A 14,330-nucleotide genomic window follows, 5' to 3' on the forward strand; every position below is an offset into this window, starting at 1 on the left:
GCAGCAACCAGCTCTCTTTTGTAGCATGAGCTTATCACGAGCCTGACCCACGAAAATGTCCTCTGGTTACAGGGGCATAAGGACACACAAAGGTACAAAATTGCAACAAGGGCAGGGGTAGCAAATCGTAAACACGAGAAATTCTGCAGATGCTGGAAATCCAAAGCAACAAACACACACACACAATGCTGGAGGAGCTCAGCAGGCCAGGCAGCATTCATGGAAAAGAATGGCGATATATATTCAGGACACTACAGTGTGTGATTCGGTTTTCCATAGGTATTGCCTGGCCTGCTGACTTCCTCCAGCATTTTGTGTGTGATGACTGGTGAGTGTTACTTTGCTATGATAGAAGTTTATTTTTCTGATACCCGGAATCGCTTTCATTGTGCTATGGCACTGCTGAGTTTTCTAAGGCAGGAGTCCCCAACCTTTTTTGCACCGTGGACCGGTTTAATATTGACAATATTCTTGCGGACCAGCCGACCGGGGTTGGGGGTGTACAAGTAGGGTTAAACTCACCTCAACATGTCTTTTATAGTTAGAGTTGCCAATTTTCTCACTCCCAAATAAGGGACAGAAGTAGCAGTCAAATACGGGACAATTGTGTTTACCCCAGGAAAGGCTACCATGACCATGAAGCCTTGCGCGGGCACCCATGTGCACATGCGCGTACGTGCCGATTTTTTTTCCCCTCAAATCTGTTTTGGCTTAATCTTCCCGACTACACTGTACATACATTATTTCTACTTTATATAGGCTGGGTATTTATCATATAATTCCTGCTTTTACTATATGTTAGTGTTATTTTCAGTTTTATGTGTTATTGATAGGTTATTTTTTGGGTCTGGGAACGCTCAAAAATTTTTCCCATATAAATTAATGGTAATTGCTTCTGCGCTTGACGCCATTTCAGCACGAAAGGTTTCATAGGAACGTTCTACCTTAGCAGGGGAAATACGGGACAAGGGTGGTCGCGTATGGGACAAACCAATTTGCTCCTTTGTGCATGATAAATTCAGGGAGTACTTGATGGAAATTTGAACTCAATAGAATGTTGATGGTCAGCGTGAACTCTGGGCCAAAGGACCTGTTTCCATGCCATACCAGCATATGACCTTCATATTTGCAGATGTATTGACAAGCGCTTTGCCGGAACAGTTGGCCAAGTCACTTTTTACCTTTGAGTCTGGTGGATTGCTTGATGGTGCTTGCTCTATACAGTTTCACCAGTACTTATTGTCACAATTTGATAGAACTGAATGACTTGTTAGATTATTCTTTAAATCCATTGAGAGTCATCCAGACTGTACTGGTCCAGGAGTCACATAAAGGGCAGATTAAGTAAGAATAGCAGATCCCCTTTCTTAAATGGTATAGTGAACTGGTGGGATTTTACACAATTATGTTCAGGGTGAAGATTGTGTATTTAATTAACTAAATTTAAATATTGCATCAGTCATGGTGGGATTTGAATTCATACTTCTGAACCATCATTAAAAACTGCTGAATTACTGGTCTGATGACGCAATTCCTACATTACCATTGTCACCCACCCTGTCTTTATATCATTATACTGCTTTCACTTATAGAAATATATGGTAAACAAAATAACCTTGCTTTAATTCACAAATATTATGCATTTACTTGGCTTTGCACATTAGCTTTGCACTTATTGCAGTTTCCAATGCACCTGACATCGGATTCGTTTATTGAGCTCACCTTGCAGCAGTGTCTCAGAAGGAATCTGAGGGAAATTGGGATTTCAAAAATATCTGTTCCATGTTCCAAGAGAAAAAAGCCAGAATGTCATAATGCCATCAGCAAAGGTCCCAGCAGCCCCCTGCTAACCTGTTTTACAGAGGAGGGGCTGCATTAATGGCAGTGATGGACGCAGCCTCTTTATTTTGCCATGTCACCTCTCAGCTCTGTCTCAGAAATGTGACACTGTCATCCCTGATTTTTCTCTGCTTTCCACATGTTGTCAGGTGGAGTGCTTTCTAAAACCCAACATGTTCAGTGCTCAAGTTGTAAGTTTAGCAAAGGGGCTAAACCATTCCACTAGGCTTAGCAAAGGGGCTAAACAGGCTTAGCTCTTTCTACAGTGTTTAAAGGTATAAAAGACTGCTGAGGTTGCATATTTAGTGATCACTCTCTAACTTCATTTCCTGAACCTCAAGATTAAATATCAGAAAATGGAGATTCTATCAGTGCAAAAAGTAGGGGAATTTTAAACAAGTTATGCAAATTCTCTTGCAACTCCATCTTCAGTAATGTTTACACACATTCAAATGTCTGGAGTAAATTCAAACCATAAAGTAACGGTATCCTCAGTCAAAATCATGTGATTCCACTGAAGGTCTTCAATTCAAAGCCTTAGCAAATGTTCACTTCCTTTGGTATACAAGCATATGTGGGAATGTTTCAAAGCTTTTCAATGTCGAAAAAAATAAAATATTAACAAACTTAATAGTCAATAGTGATGGAATTATTAAATGCTTCAGTGCAGTTTTGATAAATAATGTAACAGTTTGTGATTTTAGACTGTCACTCACAGGTGGGGAATTAAAACATGCTTTCTTTTATTTATAAACCTATTTTCAGATGTATTTACAAAAAAATTACACAACTCTAGATCACCATTGAAAAATTATTATAACTTACTTTTTGTAGAAAGAAAGAAAATAGGTTCTGTTTCTTTGTTTGAGTGCATTGGGTTATGGTAAGTTTTCTACACGTTTATGCAAACAAATGTTAAGGGCGATCTCAACGGCAACCTAACCAACAGCATTTCAGATGCAATCTGAGTGCAATTTCTCTACAGCAGTTGAATTCAAATCCCTATTGTCAGGTTCTTTGTTAAAATTCACCATAGAAATCCAGACATAAAGGATACTTGTGATGTTTGACATTTAATCATCAATATCTGAAACCCTATTTTCACGCAAATATTTAATGACAGAATATTGAATTTTTCCTTTTATTGATTCATGCTTTCATTCTTTATGAAGTCTTCAAAACTTAACCATGAGTCTTCTCATTACCTTACACAAAATCAAATTGGAAATGACCATCTTTAAGTTAAATATAGTGTGCATACTGGAACAAAGAGAGCTTAATCAGGCAGTAATACCCTAAAGGTGAGGTGAAGAGCATCAGTCAAACAATCTGTACATTCACACATCAGATCACGCCAAGAACATTCATGTGATGATTGCAAATCAACAAACGTTCAAACTGAAGGATAGTTTGCAATTACAGATCTTTATTGAGCTTCCAAAAAAATAAAGAAATCATGTGCAAATTTCAAAGAGAGCAAGGCAGTTTGGCTCCTTTATTCCAGTTTCAATTTACATTCCTACGGCAGAATCACGTATTCAGGAGAAAAAGCAAATTTTGAATTTCCAGGAGAGGCTGGTTGTTTTTGATGTAAGGAAGAACTGTGGAACCTGTGGGAAGAGATCTATCTATGGTCAATAGCACTAATTTGGTGTGAAAACACTGGTCTCATTATCTCATTCCCAATATTTGGTTCCACATAATTTAAAGGACAGATTATGGAAAAGGTCTATGCACCCAGTGGCTGAAATACCCATCGACATTTAGTACTTGGTGGCCAAAGATGATTATTTTTTTCTTTTTTTTATTATTATGCAGTCTGTGGATTTTGAAGGGATGGAACGAGCGCAAGAATGGAAGGAATATAGGTGGCTCCTCTGGTTCTAATGCTGAATCTATGACAAAGTGTGGTAAGCTGCTCGATAGAACCAACGTTTCAGTGCTGTGACGAGAGACCTTGTATTCAAGGCTACAAAAATGAAAAGATCGACTCTGCAGAGTGAACAATATCCACTGTGGGCCAGGAGTACAATGAGTCCTTTAACTTTCACTAATGATAGTGTAGACACAGATCTTTTGGGATAATGGACTTCATTGTCACATGTAAGATCCTCTTTGTCAAACAAGGCAGATTTAATATCACAGTAACACACTCATGATACTATGTGCAGATCTGAAGCAGTGAGCTCGTGGAGAGGGTTTACTTCTGAGGAACTAACAGCAAATAAAACCTTACTTCTATCTTTTCTGATGAGTCTGGAATTAGACCTGAGGGGTGAATTAAAACTACTGGCAGCCACCTCAACTACTTAGAACATTGTGAAATAATCTGTTCCTGCCTTTAACTAACAACACTGGAAGAGAGTAGGCTAGAATTGGAAGTAGCAGGAGCTTCACAAGCAATGCTTGTAGCTAACCCGTAGGGTGTTACGTAAATAGAACACTCACTAGAGCTCATTTAGCCAACAGTACATGGTGACCTGCGGCAGCCCAGGTAACTTTGACACAATAATTTGATTCTAATGATGGTGTCCAGTCAACTTGCTTATTTCTTGTTGCTTATTTCTCCAATATGCCTACAGGTGCTGACCAATAAATCACCAATATATATTTGCTAATTAATAATTCACAGTTTACGGAAGCTGTCCTTTCGGTATGGAGATGTACATGTTGTCATTTGATGGAATTTTGAGAACAATGGAACTACTGTTTTTTGGTGGGATAGGATATCTTTAATAGGTAAACTTTTATCCAGCAAAAGTTTGTAGAAAGATTAAACTGAAGAGGACAGATGTTCCCTTGTTTCCCGAGTACACCTTAACGGCCGCTTCTCGGTGATTAGGAGCTTCAAAACATTACAGCCCAAAACTCACATATTTCATAAGTAAATTTTAAATACATTGGAACGATGGAAATTTATGACTGTGGTGAAACATATTAACACTAGAGAATGAAGAGGCTCTGTACTTTAAAGAACTGAGTTAGATGTGCTCCCCCAATACTTAAAGCCATTTACCTTTGCTTTACTCTCAACACTCTGCCTCAGCCATAACTTCAAAAGGTCACCTCTACTGGACCAATAACCCATCTCCCAAATCTTTATACAAGCCATTTCTATGAAATTACTGCTCCAAATGAGTGTAAGATGAGGCCATTTTGTGCTCTGTCCAAATGGAGAAAGATTTAAGACTCATTTTTGCATTAGAACTGATACAGAAAAGTGACCTTCACATTGAAGCCTAGCATTTCATTAGCCAGTCTCCCATTATTCATAAATTAAAACTGTGTTATAGCCATTATGAACTGAGGTACATTAATAAAATTGTCCCAACATGTATGACTGAAATGGTAACTGCAGTTTGTACTACAGGTTTATTCTTTACATTAGTCTGCATTTTTTTAAAAAAGCAAAGACAAATATTGATTTGTTTTTGAGAAATACTGCAATCTTGGATCTGCAGTGGCACAATCTTGTTGTTGCACAGAAGGACTTTGAGAGAAGCTATGCTCTGACAGAATTTGCCATCAGATATCATTCATTTATTGATACAATGACCAAATTTGAAACAGTTTGTCAGCTCTGGATCCCATGGCAGTCCGGTGTGTGCACTGCAAAACCACCTTCAACAGGGAGACAGTAGCACTGTGAGAAAGGGTGGCTTCTCTCTCTCTCATAGCCAGTGCTCCTGCCAGCATTCTCTGAAATGTTATGAAAGCTTTCATAGTGCATGCAGCACACGCACGCACACGCACGCACACACATACACGCACACAAAATCATCGCAGGGATTTGGACTCACGGTGCTCACTGTTCAATAGGGAATAATTAGCACTTTCATCCATTGCAAATAAAAGCCATTTGCTCCATCAATAAAAGATAGCAAATCAAAAGTGGCAGCAAAGTGTGGTACAGAACCAGATATAGCTGTTGCCGTTAGAGACTGATAGCTCTGAAGGTTTAGTGGTGGTAAAAATAATGATCAACTTGTTTTCTGAGGTTTGAAAGTGAAAAGTCACCAAGGTTCTTGCTCCTGATTGTCATTAAGCAAACCTTGTTGGAAGACTATGATCCAGTATGGCTTGAAAGGCTAAATTGGCCACTCGTTTGTCTTGTTCTTACATGATGATTGATCTGCCTGCTGGCTAGGAACTGCTAAAGGCAATAGGATAATTTTTTTGTAGGAACGATAGCCTTTGGAAGAAATAGTTAGCAAAAACAAATATTTTTTTGAGATAAACTTTAAAATTCCATGCCCAAATGAATATTTCCCAAAGACAGAATAAAAACAAACCCTGAAAAATCCTCAAACCGCTAAAACAAATGCTCCTGATTTGAAAGCTGCCAAGTCAGAATGGGTTCCACCTCGCACTCCTGAATCATGTATTCTGGGGTAATGATTCTCGCTGCATTGGATCCCTTCTTTAGTTGGCCACCCATAATCAAATGTTTCCCAGGCTGCTGTGCACTCTCCCTGCACCTCTGGTTCCACCTCTCATGACTAAAAGCCTCTTGTTGTGTTGCTGGCTGTGATCCACTTTGGGAACTGATCCAGCTGGAAGAGAGGAAATCCCCAGGTGGTGATGGCCAGCATCACAGCGACCACCCCAATCACGTTCACTCCGAAACCAGCTTTCACCTGCAACAGAGAAGTGGGACTTTAGTATAGGCACCATCCTGGGAAAGCATTTAATTCACCATTCAGATCTCCAAGTCAAAAGTCACCAGCAAAATAGTTCTGATTCACAGTAGATTCAGCCTGCAACCCACACTGACGACAAATATCGTCACTAGTTCGGTGTTCTCCCTCTATGTGAGTACACACACTGAATGAACTAAAGCTGCTGACAAACAGTGTGAAATCAGAGAGGTAACAGAAACAACAGTACACAAACATGGGACTAAAAGCCATTCACCATTTAACCTCGGGGCCTGCTAGTTGAGCCATTACACAGGAAGCTATGCTCAGGATAGCCAAAAACAATTACATGCAAATGTAGTTGTGTGCACTGTTCACATCCTGTTCGAATACACACATTGCACACATTGGGGCTGTTCCTATCGGAAAAACTCACATTACCCAGGGTAATTATTGCTAGTATATCTGCCCTTTGAATCAACAGTGGACTTTCCCCATATCCCTGCCAAAGGCTCTGAGCACAAGATCTAGTATACAAAGATGGGCATGCAAATTCCAGTTACACCCACAACCATTTGCAGAGAAAAAGAGAAAATCTGCAGATGCTGGAAATCCAAGCAACATGCAAACACACACACACACAAAATGCTGCAGGATCTCAGCTGGCCAGGTAGCATCTATGGAAAAGCTGATGTTTCGGGCCAAGACAATTCATCAGAACTGGATGAAGGGTCTCAGCCCGAAACTTTGACTATACTCCTGCTGAGTTCCTCCAGCTTTTTATGTTGCTACAGCCTCTTACTGTTGGTACAAATGGCGAGATGACTTACAGCACTTGTTGAACCAAAGGATTACAATGGACATGAGTACGAGTTCATGCTCTTCTCTCACTACTACCATCAGGCAAGAGGTATAGGTCTGAACACTCTGAACTGATTCCAGAATCTATAGACTCACTTTCAAGGACTCTACAACTTATTAATTTAGCACTTCTTTTATTTGCACAATTTGTTTTCTTTTGCACTTTGTTTATGTATTTCGGTGCTTCTAGGCAGGCTGCAATCAGTGCAAAAGGTGGTTCGTTGGCTACGGAGTGCAAGTTTTAAAAAGAGCTTGGATATTTTTCGGCTCTTGTTCGGCGGGTTGCAATTAGTGCAGGACCAATAAAAAGAAAGGCAGTGTAAGCTGAGTGGCCACATTGGAGTGGGGCAGTGTCAGAGTGGTCCAGCTTTGGCTCAAAAGGCTTAGGCAGTTGGAGGTTCTAAGTGAGTTTCTAATAAGTTTTTTTAAAGTCTGTTAGTACATAGCTAGCATGCTGAGAATGGGTCTGGAGGTAGTGGCATGTTCTTTGTGAGATGTGGGAGCTCTGGGAGACCTCCAAATCTCCCTGATAACTACATCTGTATGAAGTGCACTGAGCTGCAACTCCTTAGAGACAGTGTTAAGAAACTGGAGCTGCACCTTTGGCTCATATGGGAAAATAAGGAGGTGATAGACAGTAGCTACAGGGAGGTAGCCACCCCTAAGTTGCAGGAGGCAGGTACCTGGGTGACTGTCAGGAAAGGAAAAGGGAATAGGCAAGCAGTGCAGAGTACCCCTGTGGCTGTTCCCCTCAATTATACATATACCGCTTTGGATATTGTTGAGGTGGGACAACCTACCATGGGAATACCGTAGCAACTGAGTCTCTGGCACTGAATATTCCTTAGTTAGATTAAATACAGGAGATACTGTGGACGTGATTGAGACACCAGTTTGCTTCTTAGGTGCCAGAGTCAGGGAAGTCTCAGATCGAGTCAATGGTATTCTAAATGGGAAAGGTAAACAGCCAGAAGTTGTGGTACATAGTGGTACCAATGACATAAATAGGAAAAGGGAGGAGGTTCTGAAAAAAAAATATAGGGAGTTAGGCAGAAAACTGAAAAGTAGGATCTCCAGGGTAGTAATCTATATATTGCTGCCTGTGCCACTGAGAGTAAGAATAGGATGATTAGGCAGATGAATGTGTGGAATTGGTGAAGGGAGGACAGCTACAGATTTCTGGATCACTGGAACCTCTTCTGGGGAAAGTATGACCTATGAAAAAAAGGACGGGTTACACCTGAACCAGAGGGGGGCACATATCCTTGAGGGCAGGTTTGCTAGAGTTGCTGGGAAGAGTTTAAACCGATTTTGCAGGGGGATGGGAACCGGAGAGATAGGGCTGAGGATGGGGCAGTTGGTATACTGTACAACTAGATGCAATGTGGAATGAGACTATGAAGAATGACAGGAAAATGATAGGGCATAATTGCATTCAGTGGGATGGGTTAAAATGTAACAGGGGGCCAATATCAAAACGAGGACTGAAGGTGTAATAATTGAATGCACGCAATATACAGAATATCGTAGATGATCCTGCAGCACAGTTAGAGATTGGCAGGTATGTTGTTGTGGGCATCTCTGAGTTGTGGCTGAAAGAAGATCATTGTTGGGAGTTCAACATCCAATAATACACATTGTATAGAAAGGACAGTTAGGCAGAGGGGTGGGGTGGCTGTCTTGGTAAACAAAAAAATGAAATCAAATCCTTAGAAAGAAGTGATACAAGATCAGAAGTAGAATCCTTGTGGGGGAGTTAAGAAACTGAAAGGGTAAAATGTCCCTGATGGCAGTTATATACTGGCCTCCAAACAGTAGCCAGGATGTGGGCTACAAAGTACAATGGGGGATAGAAAAAGCATGTAAAAAGGGCAATGTTGCAATAATCATGGGGGAAAGTTAGGCTGGTGCTGGATGCGAAGAGAGGGAATTTGTACAATTTCTGTAAATTGGCTTTTTAGAGCAGCTTGTGGTTGAGCCCACTAGGGGAAGGGCAATTCTAGATTGGGTGGTATGTAATGACCCAGATTAGATTAGGGAGCTTAAGATAAGGAACACTTGGGAAAACTTGGTCATCATATGATAGAATTTACCCTGCAGTTTGAGACAGTGCAGGTAAAATCAGGTGCACCAGCATCAGAATCAGATTTAATTACATTGTTACAGTGGATCAAAGGCATGGAAGAGGAGCTAGCCAAAACTGTTTAGAAGGGAATGCTAGCAGGGATGGTGTCAGACAGGGGAGAAGGCCAGGAACTGAGGTTGAGGAGGAGATAGAAAAAAGGATCAGTCATGATTGAATGGCAGAGCAGACTCGATGGGCCAGATGGCCTAATTCTGCTCCTCTGTCTTATAGTCTTATGGTTTTTCTGATGGAAATTCAGAAGACGCAGGAAAGGTACATTCCAAAGATGAAGAAGTATCCTAAAGGGAGGATAAGGCAGCTATGGCTGACAAGGGAAATCAAAGACATCATAAAAGCTGAAGACAGGACATACAATATAGCAAAAATTAGTAGGAAGGTAGACAATTGGGAAGCTTTTTAAAACCAGTAGAAGGCAACTAAAAAACCAGAAGGAGAGAAAAGATGAAAATGAAGGGCAGCTAACCAATATATAAAAGAGGATACAAAGAAGTTTCTTTAGATATATAAACAGTAAAAGGGAGATGACATTCGAAAGATTGTAATGGGGGACAAAGAAATGACGGATGAACTGAATAAGTATTTTGCATCAGTCTTCACTGTGCAAGACACTAGCAAAATGCCAGAAATGAGAGTGTAAGGGGCAGAAGTGAGTGTCACTGTACTACTAAGGAGAAGGTGATTGGGAAGCTGAAAGGTCTGAAGGTAGATATTTCACCTGGACTAGATGGACTACATACCATGATTCTGAAAGAAGCATCTGAAGAGACTGTGGAGGCATTAGTAATGCTCTTTCAACAATCACTAGAATGGTTCCTGAGGAATGGAAAATTGCAAACATTGCTCCAATCTATAACGAGGGAGGGAGGTCAATTTGCCTGACCAGTGATTGGAAGGACGTCAGAGATCATTATTAAGGATGAAGTTTCAGCGTACTTGGAGGACATGATAAAATAGGCTATAATCAGCACGGTATTCGAAAGAAGAAAACTTACATGACAAATCCTCCTGGGAGGGGGGAGAAGATGGCGGCGTGACGACAGCGCGTGCGGCCACTTCGGTGGTGATGTCTGTTATCTGTCAAGTAGGGGACCGTGCACAATCCTGATTTGATGGAGACAGACATGAGAGCACAGCGGAACATCTGGAAAACTTCTGAAATGTCCGCTTCACTACCGCTGCTACTGTGTGGTAACCGGAATCTCCGGAGCTGAAGGCCCAGAAATCCTCGGCTTTGCGTGTTTCAGTGGCCGGAGAGAGGGCGAAGGCGCTCGGCAGAGGATGGCGCTTGGGAGGCTGGTCGGAAGCTCGGAGTTTTCGGATGGATGGACTCAGTGTCGGCTGGGGTCGGCTGCTTCCAAGGTATCGGCAAGTTGACGGTGCCTGGAGGTTTATGGCAGGGAGTTTCTCCCTTTTGCCGCTGCTATCGGGGATTCGGGAGTCAATCGACTCGGGACTTTGAGACTTTTTTTAACTGTGCCTATGGTCTGATCTTTATCAAATTATGGTATTGCTTTGCACTGCTGTAACGAGATGTTATAATTATGTGGTTCTGACAGTGTTAGTCTTTGGTCTGTCCTGTTTTCTGCGATATCACTCCAGAGAAATATTGTATCATTTCTTAATGCACGTATGCATTTCTAAATGACAATAAAAGAGGACTGAGCGTTCTCATAATCTAAATTCTTTAAGGAAATATCAGGCAGGATAGACAAAGTCAGTGGATGTTGTTTATTTGGATTTTCAGAAGGCATTTGACAAGGTGCCATACATGAGGCTGCTTGACAAGAGCCCATGGTATTACAAGAAATGTACTAGCATGGATAACAGATTACCTGATTGGCAGGAGCAAAGAGTGGGAATAAAGGCCTTTCCTGGTTGGCTGCTGGAAACTTGTGATGTGCTGCAGGGGTTGGTGTTGGGACCACTTCTGTCCATCTTACTTATCAATGATTTGGGGTGAAGGAATTGATGGCTTTGTGGCCAAGTTTGCAGGTGATACAAAGATAGGTGGTGCTAATATGGTATACTGGATCAGCAAATTTGCAGATAACATCAAAATTGGGGGCATAGTACACAATGAGGAAGAATATCAAAGCTTGCAGCGGTATCTGGACCAGGTGGAAAAATAGGCCGGAAAATCAGCAGAAGGTATTTAATGCAGACAAGTGTGAAATGCAGCCAACTTGGGTAGGTCTTACACGGTGAGCGGTAGGGCACTGAGGAATGTGGTAGAAGAGAGGGATCTGGGAATACAGATCCATATTTCCTTGAAAGTGGAGTCACAGGTAGATCAGGTTTTAAAGAAAGCTTTTTGCACATTGGCCTTTGTAAATCAAAGCACCTGAGTGGAGGAGTTGGGATGTTTTGCTAAAATTGTGTAAGACATTGGTGAGGCCTAGTTTGGAGTATTATGTCCAGTTTTGGTCACCTACCTACAGGAAAGATGTAAATAAGACTGAAAGGGTGCAGAGAAAATTTACAAGGATGTTGCTGGGATTTGAGGACCTGAGTTATAGGGAAAGGTTGAATAGATTAAGACTTTATTCACTAGTATGTAAACAATTGAGAGTTGATTTTATAGAGGTATACAAAACTATGAGGGTATAGATAGGGTAAATGCAAGCAGGTTTCCACTGAGGTTGGATGAGACTACAACCAGAGGTCATGGGTTAAGGGTGAAAGGTGAGAAGTTCAAGGGGAACGCGAGGGGAAACGTCTTCACTCAGGAGATTGTGAGAGTGTGGAATGAGCTGCCAGCACAAGTGGTGCATAGAAGCCCAATTTCAATGTTTAAGAGAAGTTTGAATAGGTACATAGATAGTATGGGTATGGAGGTCTATGATCCTGGTGCAGGCCGATGGGAGTAGGTAGATTAAATGGTTCAGCATGGACTAGATGGTTTCCATGCTGTAGTGTTCTATGACTCCACAGTTTTTTTTTGTAAATTCTATTGTTTTTATTTTTCTCTAAATGCTTGCAAGATAATTATCATGTTTGTTCATGGTAACCTAGACATACTTTAATAAATTTGACTCCACCACTGTACCAGTCATGAAAGGATGATGGAATAGCAGATGACAGTGAGAAATATCGGTGTCAGAGTAAGAGATTAGCAGAGAAACATACAAATTTGGAGCAGAGATAGGCATTCAGCCATTGAGTCTATTCTGCTGTTCATTATGAGCATGGCTGATCATCCAGGTTTTTCTTGTTCCTTTTCCCAACATCCGGTGAACTTAACTATCTGTACTATATATAACTTTTTAAAAGCACAGTTGAGGTCTTTGCCTCAACTACCTTCTATGGCAGAGAATTCCAAAGTTCTCCACTTTCTTGGAGAAGACATTTCTCCTCCTCAACATTTCCCAGGTGGTCTACCTCAAATACTTGGACAGTGATCGCTGTCTGCAGCCCTACCCGTCAATGGTGACATCTTTCCTGCATCTAGTTTGTCCAGTCCTGACAGAAAGTTTCAATGAAAATAATTCTAAATCTGCGAATTGTTTTCTTTACTGCCATCTGCAACCCATTCCGTTGGTTGTTGGGATCGGTTCTGAGTTCTCCCTCTGTGTGAAGGTATACACTGGATGAGTTGGAGTTGCAGATAAACTGTATCAAATAGAATGGCAACAAAAACACCAGTACACAAATATGTGATACAAACTATTTCAATATTTAATCTAGTGGCTTGCTTCCTGAACCACTATACAAGTAGCTATGCTCAGTATAGGCTGAAAACAAGTACTATTATTGTTCTATCCTTCAGGAATTCTTTCTCTAAAGTATTGCTACTAGCCCAATCTACATTGGAGTTACTTACAATTTTGGCAATTTGGAAGCCCCCTCTAAGATACAAAATATAATTTCAAAATCATATTTTATTGGATGCCTATGTGGGAGGGAAGGGTTAGATTGATCTTGGAATAGGTTAAAAAGGTCAGCATGACATTATGGGCCAAAGGGCCTGAACCATGTTCTATGTTCTAAATAATTTCAAATGGAAGTTCATCACCTTAGCTGTAAAGTAATAACCAAGTTTCCATCATTACATCTGATTCACTTGGAGAAAGTAAGGTCTTGATCACTCATTCCCTTTCCTCCCTCTCTGCTTGTAAAGCAGAAGTGGTAAATACTCAACATATTGGAAGCAGAGTTCAAAGTTCAATGTGTGATTGAACTTGGTATATCGTATAACCAAGAGTGAAATTCAGGCCCAGATGTGCCTTACCATGTCCTGAATTTGGCAGTGCCCATAGCTGAAGACAATGGCATTTGGAGGATTACCAACAGGCAGCATCACAGCAAATGACACACACATTGTGGCTGGTATCAATGTGTACAACGGGTTTATCTGCAGCGTCTCAGACTACAAGGAAAACAGAAAGCAAGTGTTAAGGACAAAGTAATAATGTTCCAGGAGTAACTTATTGCTTATGTAAAGAATAATATAAAAAAAAACTAAAGTTTGCTTTCAGAGTCTGGGAGGGAGCAGGATAATGTAACTTCTGCCTCAGAAATCACTGGCTGGTGCAATGGAGCAGAAACTTCCCAACTCCTCTTTTACTTTAAAAGATTTCAAATGCCACAGCAATGAAGAAAACCATTTCTAGCCTTGGTGACATGTTACACAATGAAATGGAATTCTTTAAAAGGAGACCACCACCCTGTGGGAGAGGGCTTTGCTAACTCTCTCACACACAACAGCATCTTCTCGTGCTGAACATTCTCTCCCATAGACTCTCTCCACTGATACAATAGCAAGTTTCCTGCTTTAACTGTGGGTGCACACAACCCTAATATTCTCAGCTGTCAAATTTAAACCTGTGCATGTACATCTCACAAAGGTA

The 14,330-nt window shown here is 41.0% G+C and overlaps 1 protein-coding gene across 2 annotated transcripts in view; it reads right to left on the reverse strand.

The window, feature by feature from the left end:
* Nucleotides 1–3,245: 3,245 nt before the first annotated feature.
* The window catches only part of LOC140202616 (solute carrier family 13 member 4-like), an 87,921-nt gene continuing 76,836 nt past the window's right edge, over nt 3,246–14,330 (reverse strand). The window contains exons 14-15 of one of the 2 annotated variants that reach the window (XM_072267674.1): nt 13,712–13,849; nt 3,246–6,476 (exon numbers count right to left, since the gene is read on the reverse strand). In XM_072267674.1, the coding sequence (XP_072123775.1) occupies nt 6,339–6,476; nt 13,712–13,849 (276 nt within the window). In that variant the 3' untranslated portion in view covers nt 3,246–6,338. Of the gene's footprint in view, nt 6,477–10,534; nt 10,585–13,711; nt 13,850–14,330 lie in introns of those variants that run through there. The other variant, XM_072267675.1, reaches the window with a different exon arrangement.

This window comes from Mobula birostris, chromosome 9 (genome assembly GCF_030028105.1).
Source record: "Mobula birostris isolate sMobBir1 chromosome 9, sMobBir1.hap1, whole genome shotgun sequence".
Classification (NCBI taxonomy): Eukaryota; Metazoa; Chordata; class Chondrichthyes; order Myliobatiformes; family Myliobatidae; genus Mobula; species Mobula birostris.